Here is a 26,479-nt window from a genome sequence, read left to right as displayed (position 1 = left end):
ATGGCCTCCTCCTGCACCTGTTTTCTATGTCTATGTCTTGAAAGGACCTTAAAAAAAAATCAATGTTTATGTAATCTACGAACTCCTCCTCCCGACTATCTTTTCACTCGTGGACTTTTTTGTCGTGCTGGAAAAAACGTCCCGACTTACCTGATGCCCCGAGAACGCACGGCTGGCATAACGAGCCGCTACGATGCTTCCTACGGACTCGCTACGGACATTCTCCGAGTTTGAATCAAGGGGAAAACCCGGGAGAATTCGTGAATAACTCGGGAAAGTGGGACTGGCCCTTTAAGGAAGCAGGGCCTGGCCATAATTGTACTGTTGCCTTGATATAAATTCACAGACCTTCAGGTGCAGATCTGTCTGAAACTTTTCCTCCTTTTTTTTACTGTAATAACCTCAGTAGTCTAGATCAATGAACACACTTGATGAGATCTGTTGTGGCGTATTCTTTCATCTGTGTTTTGTAATTATATATTTCAGTTTATTCATTGGCACGGCATTCATCTCCCGAAAGTCCAATTGTAAATGCTGAGGATGGTATTTTAAGGCAGAGATTCACATTGGGCTGGGTCACCCGACTTGCACGTCATGCTTGCCGGTCATAAGATCATAAGTGATAGGAGCAGAATTAGGCCATTCAGCCCATCTACTCCGCCAATCAAGCATGGGTGATCTATCTTTCCCTCCTAACCCCATTCTCCTGCCTTCTCCCCATAACCTCTAACACCTGTACTAATCAAGAATCTATCCATCTCTGCGTTGAATATATCCACTGACTTGGCCTCCACAGCCTTCTGTGGCAAATAATTCCACAGATTCACCACCCTCTGACTGAAGAAATCCCCCCTCATCTCCTTCCTAAAAGAACGTCCTTTAATTCTGAGGCTATGACCTCTAGCCCTAGATGCTCCCACGAGTGGAAGCATCCTCTCCACATCTACTCTATCCAAGCCTTTCACTATTCTGTACATTTCAATTAGGGCCCCCGGCTCGATCTAATCGTCGACCTCCAACTACCCGCTGAACAAGCCGGATTTTGTCTGGTGCATAACCCACCAAATAGTCAAGCTGACCAATGACATCAAAGACAGTTTTGAAAAGAGTCACAAGGCGTGCGTCCCACTGGTGGACCTCACCGCCGCCTCCGATACAGTGCGGCACGAGGGCCTGATCTTGAAGCTCCTCCGCACCATTCCTGACCGCCATTTAGTGCGGCTCCTTGCCAACATTCTTGCCAACCGCAGTTTAGTACTCAAGACCAGCGACGGACACTCGAGCCAACTGCGACGCCGAAGAAATGGAGTCCCCCAAGGCTTGGTACTGGCCCCCATAACTCTTCAATCTCTATATCAGCGATCTGCCACTCACGACCTTGCGCCAGTATGGATCCGCAGATGACCTGGCCCTACTGCATTCGGACAGGAGTTGGTCAAACGTGGAGGATGTGCTTTCAGCGGATATGGAACTTGTCGCGGGCTACCTTAAGACCTGGAGACTACAACTGAGTGTGGCAAAAACCACCACAACGGCCTTTCACCCGAACAACAAGGAAGCTCAACGCCAGTTAACCGTCACCCTCAATGGGTCACCCCTACCCTATAAGCCATTTCCTACATACCTTGGGGTAAAACTAGATTGGCAGCTGACCTACAGCTGTCTCGGCGCGGAACAACATCCTGCGTTGCTTGGCTGGATCGCCATGGGGCGCCAGGACATCTACTCTCTGAACCAGTCTCTTGCACTCGTGTACAGCGCCGCTGAGTATGCCGCCCCAGCATGGTGCCGCAGCGCTCATACTAGCTCATACTAGACGCCATTACACCATGCGGATCATCACCGGCTGCCTACGCCCTACTCCGACAGACCATCTGCCGGTGCTCGCAGTTATCACACACGCCAAGCTTCACATAGAGTACTTCACCCACAGGCTGGTGTGCAAGGCCCCATCGGATGCCAAACATCCTCTGCACCACCTCGCCCAGGACTAACAGCAACTGGGTCCTCAACATCTATCATCTCGTCGCCCCTTCTCCTGCCACGCAGCGACCCTCTGTGGCTCCGGTTTCAACACACTAGGAGCTTGGAGAACCAGCTGAGAACAGACTCTGTGACCCCCTCAATTCACTGTTGCACCGAGCACCACAACACCCGGCTCGGACCTGCCCCGCAAAGAGTGAGTCGCCCTGAACCGGCTCCGTACAGGGGACAGCCAGGGAAGATTTCTGACCGGCAGCCTGCGGCCTACAGCATCCTGAAGCCGTGGTCTCCGGCAGGGAAGCGCCGATTCGGCACTTACCGTCGCAACGAGAGGGCCTGACGTCTGGCCGACCGCAGCGACGACTGCGGAGGTTTATGGCCCCGACCACGGGGAACAATGGAGGAGGATTGACTGTACTTTGTGCCTTCCACCACAGCGAAGAATGCTGTCTTAAATGTTATTGTGTATTGTGTGGTCTATTTTGATTGTACCGTTGCTGGCAAAATTCATTTCACTGCACCTTATTGTGTATGTGATGAATAAAACTGATTGATTGGACTACATGAGTCTAGACGTTGCCTAATAACCACTGATGAAGAACTGGTGGCCAGCTCTAGTTTGTGTATCAGTACATTTCGGCCCAGAATTATCTAATTAGTGTTCCAACAGGCAGGCATTTGAGACACTTCTGGAAGTAGCTGGGATTCTATAATATGAATGTATTATACCTGTTGCATTGCATTTCCTGTTTAGTACAGTGGTGAGGCTGGGAAAGTGCTATTGGACAAAACTTAGTTGAAACTAAGGCTGGAACTGTAAGAAATAGCCAAATTGTTTTGAGATTTCTTGAAATAAAAATTTCAAAAAAATATGCTCTGCCAGTCATCATGGGAAGGGAAATATTTTCATTTTTCAGTAAAAGTCAGAACAAATCAGAATTATCAACCACACCTCAATGCCTGTTTTAATTGTTTTTATATAAGCGAGTGTTGATGTATCATTGATCTATCTGCTGTGAGGAATGAGAATGTTTTGCCAATGGCATCATTCAGCTTGTTCACTGGCACACACGCTTAGAAGGCATCCAGGGAATTGAATTGACAATAGCAATTGTAATCATTTGTCCCTGTCTTCTCAACCTTGAGGTAGTACCATACAACAAACTAGGGGTTATTAATAGTCCCAGGAAGAAAAATGGCATCTGCAACATTTCTCTTTCACCCACATGGAGTATCTGGTCCAATACTGTCTGTCTGTTGTTTTGAAACTATGATAGATAGTTCATCATAGTTTCAATGATGATTGAAAATGAATCATGAATTTCAATTTCATGAATGAAATTGAATCAATTCATGATTCAAACACATATAGAAAGTAAAACAAGTCCATGGTAGTGCAAGAAGTGGTCCCTAGTATTCCGTTACCGAGTTAGGATGAGGGTTAGTTCAAGATCCTGACAGCTGCTGGAAAGTAGCTTTTTATGAACGTGGTGGTATGTGACTTCAGGCTTCTGTACCTACTTCCCAATAGCAGAAGCCAGAAGAAGGCATTCAACTATCTTTCACCGATCCTTGATAGGTACTACCCTCTTGAAACATTGCCCTGATGGATTGAATGTCATCACCTCCTACAAGGCGAAATCAGGAGGCGCCTGGACCTGATGGTATACCCGGTCGTGTTCTAAAAACCTGTGCGGACCAACTGGCTGGAGTTTTTACGGACCATTTCAACCTCTCACTTCTGAGGTCTGAGGTTCTCCCACCTGCTTTAAAAGGACATCAATAATACCGGTACCCAAGAAGAGTAAGGTGACGTGCCTCAACAACTATTGACCAGTGGCACTAACGCCGGTGGTGATGAAGTGCTTTGAGAGGTTGATTATGGCGCGACAAGACAAGAACATCGACCCGCTGCAGTTCGCTTACCGCCATAACAGATCAATGGTGGATGTGATCTCGCTGGCCCTCCACTCTGCTCTGGACCACTTGGACAACAAAAACTCATATGTCAGGCTGTTATTCATTGACTACAGATCGGCATTTAATACAATCATCCCCATCAAGCTGGTTACCAAGCTCTCAGATCTGGGTCTCTGCGTATCCCTCTGCAATTGGACCCTCGACTTCCTCATCCACGGACCAGTCTGTCCGTATTGGTGGAAATGTGTTATCCTCGATAACTGGAGCACCTCAAGGCTGCGTGCTCAGCCCTCTGCTTTATACTCATTACTGTGTGGCCCTTGTGGCAAAAGGGATCAGGGGGTATGGAGAGAAGGCAGGTACAGGATACTGAGTTGGATGATCAGCCATGATCATATTGAATGGCGGTGCAGGCTTGAGATGTTAATGCCCAGAAATTTGAAGCTGCTAACTCACTCCATCACTAACCCATCAATGAAAACTGGAGCGTGGTCTTTCAAAGAAAATTGGGGTAGAAGTGACGAAAACATTTCCCACAAATTATCGGAACCTTTCATGGTTATGCAGGTTACAAGGGCTGCTCTGAAATCTAATATTCATGATATTTTTATTTGTTCATAGTGATGCAAATAAGCTGACTAGTTTCCTTTTGATAGTGTTTTTAAAGGAATAACACTCTTTTTTGATTGGAACAGTGACTTTTATGTGAACTCCTCAGAGAAATAAGGGAAGTGTTCTTGCATAACAATTCAAATGTAGTAAAGATCTTAGAATCATTTCCTGATTCTGTATCTTCGATCTTAGAACCATTTCCTGATTCTGAATTTTTATTTAACTTTGAATGGTCTCTTAACTGAGATTACTGACTTTTTTAAGTAATTGTGAAATGGAATCATTTTATGTAGGTTCCCAGACACTTGACAGTCTGTTAACTGAGTCACTGATGAGTGGATGGTTGTACTGTCATGCTCCACCTTCCAATACCCACTATGCACAATGTATGCACCTATGCACAGATACCAAAATACAAATTCTGTTCAGTGTCCTTCCAAAAGTGGTTGCATTTATATTCCTGTACACACCTCTAGTTGATGATAACCCCCTTTAAGCCCCAGCAACTCAAGATTCCTCTTTATATGCCTGATGTTTGATACCTGAAACAATTGCAGTCTGTACACCCTCTATTATACTTATAGAATAATTGACTTACTGATAAAATAATGGTGACATTGGGAGTGCTTGTCATTTGTTGTTGATGTGGGTGCTTGCATCTTATAGAGTCATAGAGTGATACAGTGTGGAAACCGGCCCTTCGGCCCAACTTGCCTGCCAACATGTCCCAGCTACGCTAGTCCCACCTGCCTGCTTTTGGTCCATATCCCTACAAACCTGTCCCTATGTAACTGTTTCTTAAATGTTGGGACAGTCCCTGCCTCAACTATCTTCTCTGGCAGCTTGTTCCACATACAGACCACTCTGTGTGGAAAAAGTTACCCCTCAGATTCCTATTAAATCTTTTCTCCTTCACCTTAAATCTATATCCTCTGGCCCACGATTCACCTACTCTGGGTAAGAGACTCAATCTACCTGATCTATTTCTCTCATGATTTTATACACCTCAATAAGATAGCCCCTCATCCTCCTGCTTTCCAAGGAATAGAGTCCCAGTCGACTCAACCTCTCCCTAGAGCTCACACCCTCTAGCCCTGGCAACATCCTTGTAAATCTTCTCTGTACCCGTTCTAGCTTTACAACATCTTTCCTATAACATGGTGCCCAGAACTGAACACAATACTCTAAATGTGGCCTCGCCAATGTTTTATACAACTGCAACATGACCTCCCAACTTCTATACTCAATAAATACTCTGACTGATGAAGGCCAATGTGCCAAATGTCTTTTTGACCACCCTATCTACCTGCGACTCCACCTTCAAGGAACCATGAACTTGCACTGCTCGATCTCTCTGCTCCACAACACTCCCCAGAGCTCTACCGTTCACTGTGGGGGTCTTGCCCATGTTAGACTTCCCAAAAAGCAACACCTCACATTTCTCTATACTAAATTCCATCAACCATTCCTCAGCCCACCTGGCCAATCGATCAAGATCCTGCTGCAATTTTACACAACTTATCTTCACCATCTGCAAAACCACCCACTTTTGTATCATCTGCAAACTTGCTAATCTTGCCATGTATGTTCTCATCCAAATCATTGATGTAGACAACAAACAGTAACGGGTCCAGCATTGAAGCCTGAGGCACACCACTCATCACAAGTCTACAGTCCGAGAAGCAACCCTCTGCCATCACTCTCTGCTTCCTTCCACGAAGTCAATTTTCTATCCATTCAGCTATCCTTGGATCCCATGCCATCAAAACTTCCAGAGCTGCCTACCATGTCGAATGCTTTGCTGAAGTCCATATATACAACATCTCAGCTCTGCCCTCATCGACCTTTTTGGTCATGTCTTCAAAAAACTCAATCAGATTTGTGAGACATGACTTCCCATGTAAAAACCCATGCTGATTATCCTTAATCAGCCCTTGCCCATCCAAATGCCTGTATAACCTATCCCTCAGAATACTCTCCAGTAACTTTCCAACTACAGATGATAAGTTCACTGGCCTATATTTCCCAGCATTTTCCCTGCAGCACTTCTTGAATAGAGGCACAACATTTGTCACCCTCTAGTCTTCCGGCCCCTCTCGTGTGTTCAAAGACGACTTGACCCAGGGCTCTGGCAATTTCCTCTCTGGTTTCCCACCATGTCCTCGGATATATTTGATCAGGCCCTGGATCTTCTACATCTAGTTTTGTAGAATTCGTATAGTTGAGAAAACAGTAATTTTAATGCACTTTCATCCGTTTCAAATGTCAATATGGCTCTGGTGTCTTAGTCCAGGATACAGAATCCATTTCATAGAGGCAGGTAAAAGCTCCAGCCTCACAATGCTTTATGTGGTACAACTCTGAAATTACCAGTAGAACAATTGTATTCTCTCCTGTCAAACATTAGCATTCTTCTTGGTCAAGCATTGAGGTTGTAACTCTTAGCAATTGTAAACAACAGCACAACTAGAGTACTAAATAAATGCTACTTATCTAATACAAAATCCCTTTAATGAAATACAGGAGCATCTGATCATCCCAACCCTAATTCAACTGAGGATAAGTAGAGTTAACTATATAAAAACAGAGAAGTGATAGATTTTTTTAATAAGTTGGTTCACAGCCTGATAGCTTTGGTGTGATGACTCTTCATTATGGCCAAGAGTAGAGAATGGTCATATGTTGCCAATTGGTACCAGACAGTTGCCGAGTGAGTGCGGGGGCAGAGTTGACACCAAAGTCACTGGAGGGCAATGCTGTTTTTTTGACGATACAATTGGTCGGCATATCGGCACCTCTAAAATGTTGAAAATTAAATTTTAATTTGGTTTTACACGTTTTAGTTGTAAAATTAGAACTTGATTGGTCACAAAATCAAAACAGAAGAAGGTGTAAAAACATTGTTGATGAATGTAGCTTAATTTTCAATTGATGTGCGTACCAGCATCATTTGCCCACAGTCCTTCAGAGAATCTTTCCTCTTCACATTGCAGTAATGTTGCAAAAGCTTGCTTTTGGATCACTCTTGTCATCAGCTGGTTTAAATGGTTTCTTCTCTTTATTCTGTGAATGGTATTTTGCAGCAGAGTTCTTACCCTCTATTTGACCATAGTTTAGTACAGCCCATCTATCAATCATTTCCCTTATCTCATTGTATTTATTCTGTTAACTCATATTACATATTGACAGCAGCTCCATGTCATAGATAATAATAATAATAATAATAATATATCTTTTATTGTCATTGCACGTCAGTGCAACGAGATTTAGTGTGCTGCTCCACTGATGTACAAGAAAGGTAAATAAATACAATACATAAATAAACAAGCTGAATTTGAGACAGGGTGCCCTCTCCTTTTGATTTACTTTGGCTACAAAAATGTGATGATAGTAGATTGAAACATACAGAATAGTGAAAGGCTTGGATAGAGTGGATGTGGAGAGGATGTTTCCACTAGTAGGAGAGTTATAGCCTCAGAATTAAAGGACATTCTTTTAGGAAGGAGATGAGGAGGAATTTCTTTAGTCAGAGGGTGGTGAATCTGTGAACATCTTTGCCACAGAAGGCCGTCAATGGATATATTTAAGGCAGAAATAAATAGATTCTTGATTAGTACAGGTGTCAGAGGATATGGGGTTAGGAGGGAGAGATAGATCAGCCCTGATTGAATGGCGGAGTGGATTTGATGGCCTAATTCTGCTCCTATCACTTATGATCTTATGAAGTTCACACCATTGGCTAATTGTTTGTTGGTTCTTTCTCAATTGGCAGTAAAAAGATATAAATTGTTAATTGGGTTCCTCTCTATCAAGGCTGTTTTTCTTATGCTGCAAGATATCTTTGTTGAATCAATGATTTGCGCCAATTATATATGGATGAAAATAGTCAAAGATATAAAGAGTCGGGTGGAGCAGGGAAGGGTAGTTAGTGGAAGAGTAGAGATAGTGGAAGAGGCTGGGAGGTGATAAATTACAGAATAACAGTCTGCAGTTTTAAATTTGGGAAGGTGATCCCAGGAATGAGTAGGTTAACATCTAAATCCATCTAAACATAGTGGATCTGGATTTGTTTAATTCCTCTTTCCATTCCTTCATTGACCTGCCTGTCCCCGGCCCACTCCACAGCCAGGGAGCATCATCTTATATTCTGCTGGTACAATCCAATAACGTGAACTTTTAATTCTGCAGTTTCAGGTGGCCTGAACCCCCTCACTCCCTTTCTCTTTCTTCCTATCTAGCCTGGTCCTCTCACACACCCTCTGCCCACTATAGGCCATGAGCGCCCTATCACTTCGCCTTCTCTCATTTACCCCATCTGCCCATTACCTACGCACTCCTCACCAGATCCCCTTTCCCCCACCCGCCCTGCCCATCACCCACACTCCCCGCCCCACCCATCCCCCAAACCCCCCCTCCCCACCCATCACCCACACTCCCCTCCCCACCCATCACCCACACCCCCTCGCCCCACCATTCAACCACACCCCCCCTCCCCACCCATCACCCACACCCCCTCGCCCCACCATTCAACCACTCCCCCCCTCCCCACCCATCACCCACACCCTCTCGGCCCACCATTCAACCACACCCCACCCATCACCCACACTCCACCCATCACCCACACACTCCTCTCAACAGATTCCATTTCACCCATCCCCTCGCTCAATGCTCATCCCATCTTCTATTAGTTCCCAATCTGCCACAATCCCTTTGTATTCAGTTCCAGTTTTCACTTTCCTTTCCTATCAGATTCCAGAATTTGCAGCCCTTAGTTCTCCACTCATCACCTCCCAGTCTCTGACACCATCTCTATTCTTCCCTCCCCCATGTCTTATCTGTTTATCAGCCTCTTCTCACCTGTGACCATTTATTGCTTGCCACCCTTTGCCCATCCCTCTACTCCACCTCTTTATACTGACTATTTTATTACTACTCTTTCAGCCCAGAAGTAGTCTTGTTCAGAAACTTAGACTGTCCATTTCCCTCCAAAGATGCTGCTTGACTGTTCCTCCAGCAGCTCTCCTTTTTATTGTAATATTATCAAATGGCTACCATACACAGTGCCCTTTTGTCATACCACGTCTAATTATGGATGATGACATGACAAAATCTTTTGCAAACAGAAAATAATCCACTTTTCACAAAAGGTTTTTAAATATGCTGTGAAATAGACTCAAGCCTTAAGAGTAAATAAGCATTAGCCAAGTTCATAAGGCACAGGAGCAGGATTAGGCCATTTGGGGGGGGGGGGGGGGGGGGGGGACAAAGTTCTTGTTCTTTAAACTTAATTCTCCACATTTTTCTGGATACTGACCAAGCCCTTTCTCATGTGTTTCACAGGTCAGCATTCTAACGACACTGGAGAGACGGTTCGACCTGCATAGCACTGAACTGGGAGTGATTGCAAGCAGCTTTGAGATAGGAAACCTCATGATAATTTTGTTGGTGAGCTATTTCGGTGGCAAGGGGCATAGGCCGCGACTGATAGGCTGCGGTGGAATCATAATGGCCATTGGGTCCTTGTTTTGTGCTCTGCCTGAGTTTTTAAGCCATCAGTATAAATACAAGCAGGTGGATACATCAGCATTAAAGGACACCTGTATCACAAACCTTTCCTTGGAGGAAACACAAATTGAGATGGAGAAGAATCTAAAGACTTGTGCAGAAACGGAAACAACAAACATGATGTATGTCCTGGTTATTGTAGCCCAAGTTATCATTGGGGCTGGAGCAACTCCTATTCAACCACTGGGGGTCTCCTACATTGATGATCATGTACGCAAGAGGGATTCTTCGCTTTATATCGGTGAGTACCTTTTTATCATTCTTAGACGTACTTTTGAAAGAGATTGCGTTGTTAACAGCTCCTGTGCGTTCAAATGTACAGCATTTATTGGATGAATTAAGATAATGGCAACTTTTATATTTGATCATTTGACAGTCATGTGTTCTATTCAGCGATTGTAGTTTGATACAAGATGTCATGGCTGTGTAAAGAATGTATTCCTGAGTGAAACTATTTAAGGCTTATTTCACTTTCAGAACCCACATTTAATGACTTTAAAGATAAAATGCTTTCATGACCCCATAGAAATGTAGACTCTTTAATGTCCTTACAATCGAAAAGAAGATTTCTGTAAATATTTATGGAGTATTATACACTGAATAAGTTAATGAAGGTGAATTGTTAACGTTTAACGAACTCTACCATAATTACACAGCCGTGTTTAAATTCCACAATCCACGGAAATGGCAGTTTGACAGCTTTTCGATATATTGCTTGGCAGTTAAAATTAATTTCACTCTGTGGTAACAAAGATTTTTGCAAGTCATCTACAAAGTCTGTATTGAAAGTTACCTCAACTGAAAAAGAAATGGAAGTACAATTTACAGCTTCAGAGGGTGGTTGTTTAGAGGCACATTATAAGCACGTCTTGGAGCTGTGCTTTTATCAATTAGGTCAGTGATTTTCCCATTTTTTCAGCATCCTATCTATCGATTAACACATTATCATGAACATTATCATGGTGTTCATGTGGACCTTCAGCACCCATTGTAATTCAATCTGTTACTGTGAAACGGAAAATGGTGGCAGTTTACTGATGGAAATGAGCTCAATTTGCTCTCCTATTCTTGTTTCAATGTTCTTGCAAATGACAGATGCCAAATAACATTTTCAGATAGTTAAATCACGGCAAATGTCATGGAATATATTTACTCTTAATTTAGAAGATCAAATTAGAGGCTTTTTGCTTTTACGGTTGCAGCCGTTAGCCCACCAATACCCCCTTTTAAAAAAAATGATATTCTTGGGGTGTAGCTCCTGCTGGGAAAGTCATATTAATTGGCCATCTCTGGTCACCTGAAGCAGATTTTTTTTTTTTTTAAATAAATTATTGCAATCCTTGTATTGTTGGTATGGTTTGGCAGGTCCAGGATTTTCATAGGGCAGTGCAGAAGGAACCTACAATAAATGTCTGTGAGTTTCCGATAGTGTTGTACATGATCAAGAGTCAAGAGTGATTCATTGTCATATGTCCAAGATAGTGCAATGAAATTCTTTCTTACAAGATAGTGCAATGAAATTCTTACTTGCAAGATAGTGCAATGAAATTCTTACTTGCAGCAGCACAAGATAATATGTAAACATAGTACTCTGTATACAATTTAATAAACAAAAATGCAATAGCGCTAATCCAGCTTGTTCATTACAGCACTGGTTTGTGTTGTTTCTTTTATCGAGGTAAACTCAGAACTGCTATATTTGATTATTTTGCGTTGTGCTGTTCGCAACATGTCACCACAGACGTGCATCATTTTTTTTTAAAGGAAAACCGGGAATTAATTGTGTTCCTGAACTTTTGCTGTTTCATTTTCGTGACAGTAAGCATGGATCTCAGAGGCATGGCCAAAGAAAATGTGGTGTGTTGCGACAGTGGTTGCGATTGATTATATGTATTGCAGCCATATGTGTGATGTCGGAGTTGGAGGTTAAATCTCCTGGCATAGCAACAAGTTAACTGTACGTAATGCTCCTATTCTCTCTAATTATGAACTTCTTTCCTCCATTTTAATTGATCTTCAAGGATTACTTGAAGTTAAAGATTCATCAATGGCAACTGTTTAGTTTAGTTTAGAGATACAGCACGGAAACAGGCCCTTCGGCCCACCGAGTCTGCACCGACCAGCGATCCCCACACATTAACACTATCCTACACACATAAGGGACAATTTACACATATAGCCAATTAACCTACAAACCTGTATGCCATTGGAGTGTGGGAGGAAACCGAAGATCTTGGAGAGAAAAACTGATACTAAATGCCAGATTATAATTATAATTTATAATTTCTTCCAATTAAGGCATTGATCTTCCTCTGAATCAATGATAAGGAAATGGTCAGCAGGTCCACCTTGAGCTTGGCTGTGTTACTTTCTGACCTACATGTTGTACAGTCCCGATTTGATCAATAGGGAGCATGGACACCAAATCTTGAGACAGTTGTATTGCAATTCTGATTATCAAATGATTCCCTGAAGTTGCTAATGTACTTAAAGAAGACACATCACCAGAAAGTTCTTAAAAATGTAATAATATGGAGTTATAGATGCATAATGCACAATCTTATAAAAATTATTTGGGGGATTACTTGCTAAAACATTTATTTCCTTGTGATTGCCTGATTCATTGTTGCAAGCTAAGTTATCTATTATATTAGCTCATTTCATGTTTTGTTTATTTTAGCATCATAGCTATGTGTAATTTACTTGAGTACCTTTGCTTCCCTATGATAAAGATCGTGGAGAAAAAAATCAGTACGCAGAACCTAAGCATCAATATATAAAGATCCCATTATTTTCTTTGGTCGTGATGGTTAAAATGGGTGGAGTCCTTGGTTACGTGAAAAGAACTCCATCGTCCAGTGATATATCTAACAGCTCTTCAGTACCCTCTGACATATGCACTGTATTTAGACCAACAACTTTGGAACTCTTGCAGAATAAATGTACATTTGATCTGGTCTGTTCTCGATAGCATAGGAAAGTTGTTGATTAAACAAAATCCTAAACGACCAGACAGATGAAAGAACCAGACAGAGCAAAAATGTGGGAAGCATGAAACAAGTTGGAAACAAGCACAGGAGTGATTGTGGGAAAATATTTGCTGACATGCATTAGGATGAAGAAACTCACTGATTTTAAGCCACACTCTGGCCAAATCTCACAACAGTTCACACACACTTTCCCTCTTGCTGTAGTCTAACATGGAGTTATAATCACATCGGCCACAAGCACTGAACTCCACGGTGATGCCCACTATCCAATAGTTAATTTAAAAGAAATATGCAGACGTGTTAATGGAGGAAGTGCGAGAAGTGTGCAGGATGGGAGATTGAACAGGAGGAATTCTGTGAATGGCCATTTTGAGCTGACAGACAACAGGCCATTATGGAGGGAACTATCCTTGTTAGTCGTTGGTAACTCATCTGGTTGCAGAGTTCAGCACATGGTAATGGTATTGGTTTATTCCTGTCACGATATCATGAGAAACTTTTTTTTGTGCGCTATATTTTAATTGATTTGGAAAGCGGTTAAATGTTGGCAAGTTGTCAGAGGTCCTTAGGTCTTGTTGAAGTGGCAAGGACCAGTGATTCCCCACCCGAGGCCAGTATTGCACTTGGAAGGTAGATGCAAAATGGTGCGGTAACTCAGCGGGACAGGCATCATCTCTGGAGAGAGGAATAGGAGACATTTCGGGGGCTTGACCCAAAACGTCACACATTCCTTCTCTCCAGAGATGCTGCCTGTCCCGCTGAGTTACTCCAGCGTTTTGTGTCTATCTTCGGTATAACTCAGCAGTTGCAGTTCCTTCCTACACATTGCACTTGGAACCTGTACTGCTTTGCGGATGTGGACATCATTTCGCTTGGCCCCCTGAATCGTGAATAGCGAAGTCTGTTTGGGGGATGGGGGTTATCAGGAGGGGAGTGGTGAGGGAACACCACAGGCTGTGAGGCCAGGCAGCCAACTGAGTTCAGCACAGTCTGGCCAAGAGCAGTACAAGTTATTTTAGGATTGCTGGTGGTCTTGAATAAATCTGCATGGGAAGATTAGGAGAACTCGGCTGGAAATTCCATTCTCAGAAGATAAAGAACCAGGCTTTATAAAGCAAGAGAGACAGTTATAGCAGGGTAAATATAGAGATTATCTTATGTTTTGTCATTGAACATTGGAACAGGCCATCAATTGTACAAACATTAAGAATGTTGCAACTCTTGCCCCTGGTTGAAGTTTGTCATCAGTGTTTCAACTTGAGCACCTGATTAAAGTTTACTTCTGCCAAGTACTAATTTATCAATTGTTCACTTCAACACAAGATCTATGCTTCATACACACTGAAGGCTGGAATGGGTTCATTGCAAATGCCGTACTCTTTAATTTGCCTTGTTGCTATGAAGTCGAACAGCTTTTATTGAAAGCATTGAACAAAAGAGCATGAATAGATGGATGAATGTTTGGGCAATCCAGAGTCTTAAGAGAAGTAAATTACCCCATAAGCAGGCATTTCAAGATTTTAATATCTCTGGGTCTTGACCTGATTGTTCGGATTCTTTCCAATGTTTTCTGTCTCTATGGATACGTAGACATTTCCCATCACACTTTCAGGATCCACTGTGTTTCCTGCCTTGTAATTTCAAGGGGCACCTCCCCAGCTTACTCATAGTTTACAGCTTTCTGAATCATTCCTTTACTCACACCCCTCACATGAAGCCTTTTCACCAGCTTTGCCAGTTGTGCTCTAACCAATAGCACTCATATCCTGTTACTTACCTACTGATTTTGCCTGCAGTGGCCTCCCTCACCACTGTCCATTTAGAACTAACATACATGCTTTAAATAGCATGTTGCTGAGGAATGGTAATTACTGACAGGAAGATGGCTATGATATAAGTTGGCACACAGTGCAAAGTCACAAACTCTCTTTTACCCCTTCATGGAAAAGGAGAAATGAAGAAATATTAATTCTATCAAGCTAACAACTTTAAAAATTAAAATAATTCGCAATTCAACTTGTGTCAACTCAATTGTGTCATTCTCAATCACTGTCCTTGAAAAGACACAATAAATGCGTACGCTTTTCAGAGCCTCCAGCATTAGTCAGGACGATAAGACTAATATATGCACAGGATTTCTTCAAACTGTGTTTTATGATTCACTTTCATAATAAGGATATTACATTGTAGTGCATGTTAAGTTAGAATGTTAGCCATGAAGATTCATTATTCACAAAAGTAAATGAAACATCACATTTCCATTTGCTGTTATGGAGTTATGGATAAAGTTTGATTTGGACTTCTTAATCAAGAAATAATGTCATATATTAAATTTTAACTGTTGACATAAGTGCCTGAAATAAATCATGGTATTCCAGTACCAAACGGGCAGGGAAACAATGTGGTTTCAAATTATTTACCTTTTCCAAATGGCATACAAAGTAAAACTTCAATTGCTTATTAATAAAAACATCTGACTGATTTCAGTGGGAGAACGCAGAAATACAGTGTACGTTCAGCTTTGGTGGCATCTATTGCTTGAGGATCCATTGATAGTAGCAGATCAGTAAAATGGCCCACAGTAGATCAAATGGCAACAGGGATTGAGTTCTTAAAGTAGATACCAGAAGCAGCGTGTTCAATCATACTTGGCTCAATTTCAATTCTAGAATTAATCAGATGGTTGAAAATAGCAACGTTCACGACATAAGAAATGAGATAGGCCTGTGATACAAACCAGGATTTACTTGACTCTGATATCGTGATTCCCAGCTTGCTTGGAAGATGATGTCAACATGCCTTTTAGGGACTGTTGAACATGCTTGTCAAGATTATTTTAGACATGCTAAATAATGAAAAGCTTAATAAAGAAAAAAAAAATCATAAACTTATTTGGAGTAGGAAGGGATTTAAACAATACCCAAAAGCAGCTGTTGTATTTTAACCATTTCCCCACCACACCGATGACATGCTTTTGTTTTGATTACTGCCTTGATTTCATTCATTAAAAAATCTTCAGGAGTGCCATAATTAAAAAAAATAAATGAATGAAAGCTTTAATTTGCGCCTTGTCCCTAATTTGCCAATTGTTTAGATCATGGCTGATATCTTTCTTCAGTGTCACTTTAATGATCCAATTAAATAATGCCCCCTAATTCCTTTAAAATCTCATCTCTGTCTTGTAAAAATGCACAATAACTAACCCCAGCGAACCTTGTGGATACATAATCCCAAAGAATCACTACTTTCTGGGTAAATAAAATTATATTCTCTGTCCTAAATAACTAACCCTTATTGTGAGACAACGATGTCTGGTTCTAGCTGCCATCTGAGCCATCATTGTGTACCTGTTTTTCTGCATACATCATTTCAAATCCTGTGTTGGGTAGTGTATTGCATAGACCAGCCTCCCCCTCCTAACCCCCTCCACCCCACCCCCCACCGTACACCTCACGTTGCCTTGGAAACGCAGCCAATATCATCAAGAGCCATTTACACCCCGGTCATTTCCCCTATTCCCCCTCTCCCATTGTCAAAAGATGCAAAAGTTTGAAATCATGTACCACCAGATTCAGGAACAGCTTCTCATTTGCCGTTATCAGACTACAGAACGGCCCTCTCATAAGCTAAGGGTTTAGTCTCGATCTCCCAACCTACCTCATTGCGGCCCGTGCAATTCTTCATCTGCACTTTCTGCTACAGTCCTATAATGCTATAAGACTATATTCTGCACTCTGGCATTTTTCTCTTTGCACTATCACTTGTATTTGTGTATGACTTGATTGTACTGATGTATATTATGCCTCAGTATATTATACTGAATAGCATGCAAACAAATTTATACACTGTATCTCGGTAATAATAAACCAACACATACATACACAATATATAGATATTTATGATATATATCTCATAAAAATGGTCTGACCTTAGTTTAGGTAAAGACATAGCATTTTTATAAGAATGGCCTTTTATCATCATTGATCAGTTTTGGTGGGGGGGGGAAGTGGCAATTCTGTTAGCAACCTTGGTGAATTTACCAAAAATGTGGGTAGTTCTGAGCAATTCCCTCTGTAACTATCAGGAATCTCAGGACTCGTGGACAAAAATGTGCCGGCATGGACGTCTGGAGCTTCTTGAGAAGAGCTGATTGTACTACAATTACCTCGATTTACTTTAAAATATGTTAGAAACATAGAAAATAGGTGCAGGAGTAGGACATTTGGCCCTTCGATATATATATCAGCCATTCAATATAATCATGGCTGATCATCCAAAATTAGTACCCCGTTCCTGCTTTCTCCCCATATCCCTTTATTCCGTTAGCCCTGAGAGCTACATTTAACTCTCTCTTGAATACAACATGTTGTTGCTTTTAAGTGTTTTCCATTGTTTTGAAGTGCTTTTATAATTTCTTATAAAAAGGCAATTCAATGAAGTTTGTAATTCTAATAGAACAAGGGGTCACAATTTAAGGATAAGGGGGAAGTCTTTTAGGACCGAGATGAGAAAAACATTTTTCACACAGAGAGTGGTGAATCTCTGGAATTCTCTGCCACAGAAGGTAGTTGAGGCCAGTTCATTGGCTATATTTAAGAGGGAGTTAGATGTGGCCCTTGAGGCTAAAGGGATCAGGGGGTATGGAGAGAAGGCAGGTACGGGATACTGAGTTGGATGATCAGCCATGATCATATTGAATGGCGGTGCAGGCTCGAAGGGTCGAATGGCCTACTCCTGCACCTATTTTCTATGTTTCTATATGATGATTTGCGAATGTAGTAGTTGTGTTTGTGTGTGGAAGTTGAGTCGGGGCCTTCTTTACTTTGTTCTGACCGTCCTCATGAAGCCATTTACAAATTGGAAGATCCTGACAAATCTGAGGCCTCACTACTTGTTTTGGGATTCCCTGAGAAAGGCGATGCTAGTGGATGCACCTCAAGTGAGTGCAGCCCTGCAGTGTAAGGCACCAGTAAACACAGGTGGCTCACTCTTGGCAGGAAATTCCTGCCCACTAATCCCAGACACACTAATATGCATTGACTCAGAAGGAAAATATGTAAATAAAACATTCTTATAGTAAATATCAGTTTCTTGAATACAGTGCTTCAGTCAACTCAGAGATGTAAATACCCCTATCACCAGACAGCTATCATATTTTAAATCGACTGAGGGCCATCAATATCAAATGGATATCAAAGAGTCTAAAGCTTGGCACGTAACTTTGAAGGAAACATGAGTGTAAAAGATTATCTGAATTATTCTCCAGAAGGTGGGAAGGGGGAAAAGATCATGAAATATCCTAGTGACAAAGGAAGATGAAATCTAAAGCAATGCCTGAAAATGTCACCAAAAGACCCAATAGGCTGCTTGATTAAAACGGGGAAACTGAGGTGTTGAATTCACCAATGCAGCTCATCAGTTAGTTTTTGAGAGTTTGTGAGCTAGAGTGTGGAGGGGGGAAACCGTTTCCCAGTCTCTTCCTGGCGGGGACGCGACTGTTTCTCCGAGTCGCGTCCTCGCCCCCCACCTCGCGTCCTACCAGCTGGATCGGAGCGGCCTTTCCTGCCGGGGACCGGGAACCGGACCAGGGCTGCTCCAGCGGCGGCACAGCGCTGGAGTCACCGCGGAGCGGGCGATGCCTACCTGGGTCGCCGTTTGGAGCTAGGGGATGTTTTATGTCAAATTCTATAGTGTATTGTGTTCTTTATTTTTATTGTATGGCTGTATGGGAATTTCATTTCACTGTGCCATCTGGCACATGTGACAATTAAATGTATCTTGAATCTTGAATCTTGAATCTTGTAAAAGTATTTGAGGCTGACAGCTAACTGGGCCCAAGTACACCGTGGCCCAGCTTAATGTGGTGAGGTTAGAAGTGCACTCCTGCCCGCTCTGACAAGTGCAATTGCTGGTTTAAACCAAAGATTGACACAAAATGCTGGAGTAACTCAGCGGGACGGGCAGCATCTCTGAAGAGAAGGAAGGGGTCACGTTTCGGATCAAGACCATCAATCTGAAGAAGGGTCTCGTCCCGAAACATCACCCGTTCCTCTCCAGAGATGCTTCCTGTCCCGCTGAGAGTCTCCAGCATTTTGTGTCCATCTCCTACCCTCTCTCTTGGCTCCACGCAAATTGACCTATTGAAATTTTTTTCTGATTATTTTCCACTTGGTTCCTGGTGGTACTTTGAAGCTCTTCCGGGTGGAGGTTGGTCAATAGAGAGACAGCCAGCAGACCCAGAGGTCACTGCCTTTTAATCTGGAAGCTTGTGAATTTCCATAAGAGTATGGAGATGGGGAGATGGATTCTGAATTTAGTTAATTCAGTGTTGATTTTAGTCACGGAGGAGAAAGCATTAACTTTCCCCCCTCAATGTGTTCTGAATCAAGGAGAAGGAATTGTGTTCGTAATGTAAACTTATTCCATCCGCTCGCATGTTTTGCTTGGGATAAAGATCTTTTAGTTCATGCTAGCTTGCTACATTGGTAATGCTTATGAATTAGAGGCTCCATCGCACCCAGGGACAAAACTATACAAGGGATTGCAGGGTTGGACTGCTTGCCAACTTCCGTACTATAGGACATCTGCCAAGAAGGTCACAAATGCTAGTGAGTCCCAATTTAGGCTTAAGTTTACCGTGTGGCCTTGTGGAGCTACAGGCAACACGCACAAGGTCAATATTGTAAGATCGTGGGAACATGGTTGTGGGAAGTAGACGGCTGGTTGGGTGCCAAGGTACAAGAGGCACAATCGCTTCTGAAGGACTGAAGTGGATGCTACGGTGGAGGATGGGTCTTCAGGCCAGCATCAAGGCCGGGAGGCCATAAATGGAATCTCTCTTTACTCTTCTACCCAGGGAGCACATCAACTCCGAGTGACAGTGATTTTTCCCACTTTGGGCAGGAGAGCATCCAAGATGCATTGTGGTGGGAGTGACTGGCATTAAGAAGTGCTTTCCTCTGACTTTACAGAGTCTGGAAAAGGATCCTAGCAGGAATGACGGTGGAATAGCAATGGCAGGAATTTCTGGGCATAATCCAGGATCATTTCATTCCAAAGAGGAAGAAAGATTTTACGGGGAGTAAGAGGCAACCGTGGCTGACATGGGAAGTTAGGGATGGTATAAAACTAAAAGAAAAGGTGTACAACATAGCAAAGAGTAGCGGGAAGCCAGAGAATTGGGAAACTTTCAAAGGACAACAGTACTTTGGTTCTGTCTTCACTAAGGATGTACTCGAGGACAGAGGATCTCGGGAGAAAGAGGAACTGAAAGAAATTTGCATTAGGCGAGAAATAATATTGGGTAGAATGATGGGACAGGCTGATAAATCCCCAGAGCCTGATGGTCTGCATCCCGGGGTACTCAAGGAGGTGGCTCTAGAAATCGTGGACACATTGGAGATCATTTTTGAATATTCTATAGTTTCAGAATCAGACCCTGTGGTTTGGAGGGTAGCTAATCTTATCCTACTTTTCAAGAAAGGGGCGAGAGAGAAAACGGGGAATTATAGACCAGTTAAGGGCCTGTCCCACTTGGACGACCTAATCCACGAGTTTCAAAGACCACAGACGAGTTGAAAAAAATGTCAAGGTCGTGTTGACGCGTCGAAGTAAAAGACCTCCTCCGACTATGTCTACAACCTCCTACGACCCCCCTCGACCTCAGTCTTCCACACCAAAGACCAACTGCGACTAGCTATGAGTGAAAAATGATCACATGATAAAATGATGACCCTGGAGGCTGAAACTATCAAAGTATTACTGATAGTTTCAGTGACGAGGCTGAAACTATCAAAGTATTGACTACATCACTGTCGGTATCTGAAGGAAAAATCAACAAACAAATGTCAACAGAAGATTAATGCTTGGGAGTGTCTGCTTACAGAACCTTATCAGATCCCTCCTATGCAAGCAGCTGTAAAATTGGCAGTTCCGATTTACAGTCTGATTGAGTGAAATGTGCATATTAAAAAATATATTGGAACAAGTTTGAAAAGAGTTGTGTTAGTCTCTCCATTGCTTTCCCATCTTGCAGGGTTGATTTCTCCCCCCCTTTAGTATTCCACTCTCACCATGATGTTCCTTATACCCTGACTGGCAATGTGTGAAAGCAAGCTGTATGGTTGGTAGACAAAACGTTCAAAATAGTTGGGAGAATTTTACGTACTCTGCAGATTTTGTAGTTCCATTCCCAGGTGCCAAATTACCCATAGAATTACAAATTCATACTAATTCAACACAAAACAGGCTCTTCGGCCCAACTCGTCCATCCACTTTTTCCCTTTCGTCTTTTAAGTTGAAGAGGAAAAGATTTAATAGGAATCTGAGGGTACATGGATAGGACGGGTTTGGAAGGATATGGACCAGATGCTGGCAGGTGGGACTAGTGTAGCTGGGACATGTTGGTCGTTGTGGGTAAGTTTGGCCGAAGGGCCTATTTCCACACTGTATCACTCTATGACTCACCTTAAATCTATGCCTTCTAGTTTTTGATTCATCTTTCCTGGGGCAAAGGCTCTGTGCATTCATCCTACCTACGCCATTAATGATTGTCTATGATACCTATTTTAATGTAATCTTCCAACTTTCTGACCATGCCTTGTACATTCTCATCCAATTAGTATCCAATTAGCCTACTCTTCCTGGATCCCACGAGATCTAACATTTCACATTAACCTATCTCACGGGATTTGTCAAAGGCCTTCCAGAAGTCCACATAGACAACCTCCACTGCCCTTCTCTTGCTCGCTTTGGCAACAGCATTTCCCCCCAACCTCTCATCTGCCTCTTTACAGTTTCTAGAGTTATTACATGCCAATCTGGTTTAAACCTTCCTGAGTAAAATTGGCAAATCACCTTCCCAGGATGTGGTCTCCCTTTAAGTTCAGAGCCCTGCTCCAGAAGGAATTCCAATAATCCAAGAACCTGAATCCATGCAACCTGCATTAGATCCTCAACCACACATTAATTTGGCCTGTCCTATTTCTGCTCTCATTAACTTGCAGCAGTGGGAGTAATCCAGAGATTACTACACACGAGGTCATTTTTTAACCTCTTTCCAAACCTCTTATATTCACTCCGCAGTAACGTGTTCCTTTCTCTGCGTTGTGGTTGGTTCCATTGTCCTCTGGCTACTCCTCCTCCCCCTTCAGATAGCATTGTTAATAAAACTCTGGGGGCAGTTATCATCTGTTATACCGGTGGTATATATTACCTCTTATTATTTTCTCATCTTCCTTCTGTAAAGCTTTGGCAAAAGTTTCTGATTATTGAGGCAAACAATTGCCTCTGAATGCTGCATTCTTTCCAACGTTGCTGATTCAGCAGTTTATAATAAACATAACAATTTACAGTGTAAGGCTTCATAAACCAACATCAGTTCACGTGGTGTGGTGTGCAATCTGATAAAGATGCTGCCTACATCTTATGAAATGCCTGAAGCAGCAGAATGGGTGGAGGGTGGAGGCCAGTGAATAGAAACTATAGAATTCAAGTAATGTCTGTGAATTCCTATTTTTTTTTAAATGTGTGGGATTCATTACACAAACAATAAGTAAATAAGTTTATTTCTCAATTCCCCACCTAAGATCAGCAAGTAGTCATTGTGCAATATTTGTGGCTAGGTTATGTAGAAATGCCGTGAATTCATCTGTTTTGTTGGATATAAATAACACAGAGAAAATAAATACTTGTCCACTCAAAATACAAACAGTCATTCTCTATGATGAAGGAATTGGTGACGTTTCAAGTCGTGACCCTTCTTCAGACTCCAGACTTCAGTCTGAAGAAGGGTTTTGACCCAAAATGTCATCTATTCCCTTTCTTCAGAGATGCCGCCTGACCCGCTGAGTTACCCCAGCATTTTGCATCTATCATCGAAGTAAATTGGCATCTGCAGTTCCTTCCTACACATTATTTATGATAGTTATCATATGATTCTCTGGACGATACTGTTCACACCTTCCATAATAAAAATAATAATAATAATATATCTTTTATTGTCATTGCACATCAGTGCAACGAGATTTAGTGTGCAGCTCCACTGATGTACAAGAAAGGTAAATAAATACAATACATAAATAAACAAGCTGAATTGATTGACGTGACCATCTGAGGGAGACTGTCCAAAGGGGGTGGGTGGGGGGGCACTCATTAGGGCCGGTTCAGAGCCGCTATAGCTCTTGGGATAAAACTGTTCCTGAGTCTGGAGGTTCGGGCGTAGAAGGCCTTGTAACGTCTGCCGGAGGGAAGTAGTTGAAACAGACCGTGGCAGGGGTGTGATGAGTCCTTATGGATGCTGAGGGCCTTCCTGAGGCACCGCGTGTGGTAGATGCCCTCCAAGGCTGGTAGCTCTGTCCCGATGATCCGCTGCGCTCTGTTGACGAAGCGCTGAAGAGCTCTCCTCTCCGCCTCCATGCAGCTGAGATACCACACAGAGATGCCATACGTTAGTATGCTCTCTGTGGTGCAGCGGTAGAACGCTGTCAGCAGCTGTTGGGGCAGACCAGTCTTTTTTAATGTCCTCAGGAAGAACAGTCGTTGCTGTGCCTTCTTGACCAGCGCGGCGGTGTTTGTGGACCATGTGAGGTCTTCTGAAATGTGAGTGCCCAGAAACTTAAAGCTGGACACTCTCTCCACACTTTCCCCATAAATGGAGATTGGGGCATATTCTCCAGAATGGGACCTCCTGAAGTCAATAATCAGCTCCTTGGTCTTGGAGGTGTTTAGTGCCAAGTTGTTATTGGCGCACCAGTCTGCCAGGTTCTGCACCTCCGCTCTGTAGTTTGTTTTATCACCGTTAGTGATCAGCCCAATCACTGTTGTGTCGTCTGCAAACTTCACGATGGTGTTGGTGTCGAATGCAGGGACACAGTCGTGAGTGAAGAGAAGGTAGAGCATGGGGCTTAGTACACAACCCTGTGGTGTGCCGGTGCTCAGGGTGATGGTGGAGGACAGGTGCGGGCCCAGTCTCACTGCCTGCGGTCGCTCCGTCACACTGGTCAACCTGAGGAGTACCTTCAGCAACAGATTGGTTCCATCAAGATGCAGGACAAAACGCCACAGGAGATCCTTCTTCCCAGTGGCTAATGTTCCAAGTGTGTGTAGGATAGTGTTAATGTGCAGGGATCGGCACAGACTTGGTGGGCCGAGTGGCCTGTTTCTGTGCTGTATCTCTAAACTAAACTAAACCTGGCTAACCAATGTTAGAGTTGTCAGAGAGATAAAAGGCCCAGAGGCTGGGTCTATATTAATATGTTTAAATGAGTAACCAATCTTCTGAGAGTGATCAGTTACTTAACATGAGTTGGTTCCAGATTTGTCTTTTTTAATTTAACATCACTTCCAACTTAACCCCATTCATATTTGAACCTAAAAATATACCAGCCAGTCCTTCCTCTTCAGTATAATTGAGCATACACAAAAATGCCGGGAAAACTCAGCGGTTGCAGCAGCATCTATGGAGTGAAGGAAATAGGCAACGTTTCGGGCCGAAACCCTTCCCCAGCATTTTTGTGTACCTTCGATTTTCCAGCATTTGCAGTTCCTTCTTAAACAATATAATTGAGCAATGGGTTCAAACTTGGTTCAAATGTGGCTTATCTGATCTTGGCTTCAGCTCCACATTCATGGCTGTTCCCTGAAACCCTTGATTAATCTGAAAGTGAGATCTTGCTAAATGTTTAACTTGGACACACAAATTAAAGTGTAGAGAATGCAGCTATTTGTAACATCCAAGGTGGACAGTGAGAGCTGCCAATTACAGGGGATTTGAAACGGTATCCTGTCCTCTCCCTCCACTTGGTTTTAAACACATTGCAGTGTTTGTATTATTCACCAATTTAACTTGCAAGTGAAAGTGAGGGCTTAAATTTAGGAGAGCTTTGTCTTTTACAGAGGAGATTTATGTTCCTGCAACATCAAGCAAATGGCCTAGAAATGGAAGGTCTATAGACTCATTCGAATTAATAAGTAATAAAATGGTAGAATTTCCCTTTTTAAATTTTGCACTTTACTGAACCATCTCTTTCTCCACCACTCTTTGTGTCTTCTTCTGTACCTGGTTAGATTTAAATGGTCATTCAATCTCCCTGGTTAAAAGCATGTGGTATTAATCCTACGCTGATTCATTCTAGTAATTTCTGAACTCATTATTTTGGACCCAAAAGGTGAAGAGGACAGTCTCACCAGTGAGACCTGCCTTGAATACTCTCACCAGCCAACACTGGACCATAAAGTGAAAGTAATTGGATGATTTGGGTTCAGTTTTAACCATTGGTGGGGATAGTGGAAAATGTAGCACAGAGATCCATAATGCAGGCATAGTATGAAGCTTGTTTCATGAGAAATCATGGCCTTGTTTGAATAAATCCATCACAAAAAGGGGAAGATGACTGGAACCAAAATGATGGCATGGACCTGGATGATCATTGAAAGGGGAAATCATGCTTGACTAATCTTCTGGAATTTTTTGAGGATGTAACTAGGAAAATGGACAAGGGAGAGTCAGTGGATGTAGTGTACCTGGACTTTCAGAAAGCATTTGATAAGGTCCCACATAGGAGAATAGTGGGCAAAATTAGGGCACATGGTATTGGGGGTAGAGTGCTGACATGGATAGAGAAGTGGTTGGCAGACAGGAAACAAAGAGTAGGGATTAACGGGTCCCTTTCAGAATGGCAGGCAGTGACTAGTGGGGCACCGCAAGGCTCGGTGCTGGGACCACAGCTATTTACAATATACATCAATGATTTGGATGCAGGGATTCAAAGTAACATTAGCAAATTTGCAGATAACACAAAGCTGGGTGGCAGTGTGAACTGTGAGGAGGATGCTATGAGAATGCAGGATGACTTGGACAGGTTGGGGGAGTGGGCAGATGCATGGGAGATGAAATTTAATGTGGATAAATGTGAGGTTATCCACTTTGGTAGCAAAAACAGGAAGGCAGATTATTATCTAAATGGCGTCAAGTTGGGAAAAGGGGAAGTAGAACGGGATCTGGGGGTCCTTGTACATCAGTCTATGAAAGTAAGCATGCAGGTACAGCAGGCAGTGAAGAAAGCGAATGGCATGTTGGTCTTTATAACAAGAGGAATCGAATATAGGAGCAAAGAGAGAGTATTGTGTGCAGTTTTGGTCCCCTAATTTGAGGAAGGACATTCTTGCTATTGAGGGAGTGCAGTGTAGTTAATTCCCGGAATGGCAGGACTGTCATATGCTGAGAGAATGGAGCGGCTGGGCTTGTACACTCTGGAGTTTAGAAGGATGAGAGGATATCTTATTGAAGCATATAAGATTGTTAAGGGTTTGGACACGCTGGAGGCAGGAAACATGTTCCCAATGTTGAGGTAGTCCAGAACCAGGGGCCACAGTTTAAGAATAAGGGGTAAGCCATTTAGAACGGAGAC

The 26,479-nt window shown here is 42.7% G+C and overlaps 1 protein-coding gene across 1 annotated transcript in view; it reads left to right on the top strand.

The window, feature by feature from the left end:
- LOC116970816 (solute carrier organic anion transporter family member 3A1-like) overlaps positions 1–26,479 on the top strand; it is a 296,548-nt gene that overhangs the window by 14,062 nt on the left and 256,007 nt on the right. Inside the window, exon 2 of the mRNA XM_033017367.1 lies at positions 9,856–10,321. Within this exon, the coding sequence (XP_032873258.1) occupies positions 9,856–10,321 (466 nt within the window). The remainder of the gene's footprint in view (positions 1–9,855; positions 10,322–26,479) is intronic.

This window comes from Amblyraja radiata, chromosome 3 (genome assembly GCF_010909765.2).
Source record: "Amblyraja radiata isolate CabotCenter1 chromosome 3, sAmbRad1.1.pri, whole genome shotgun sequence".
In the NCBI taxonomy this organism is placed as follows: Eukaryota; Metazoa; Chordata; class Chondrichthyes; order Rajiformes; family Rajidae; genus Amblyraja; species Amblyraja radiata.
This window is presented reverse-complemented; position numbering and strand designations above follow the sequence as displayed.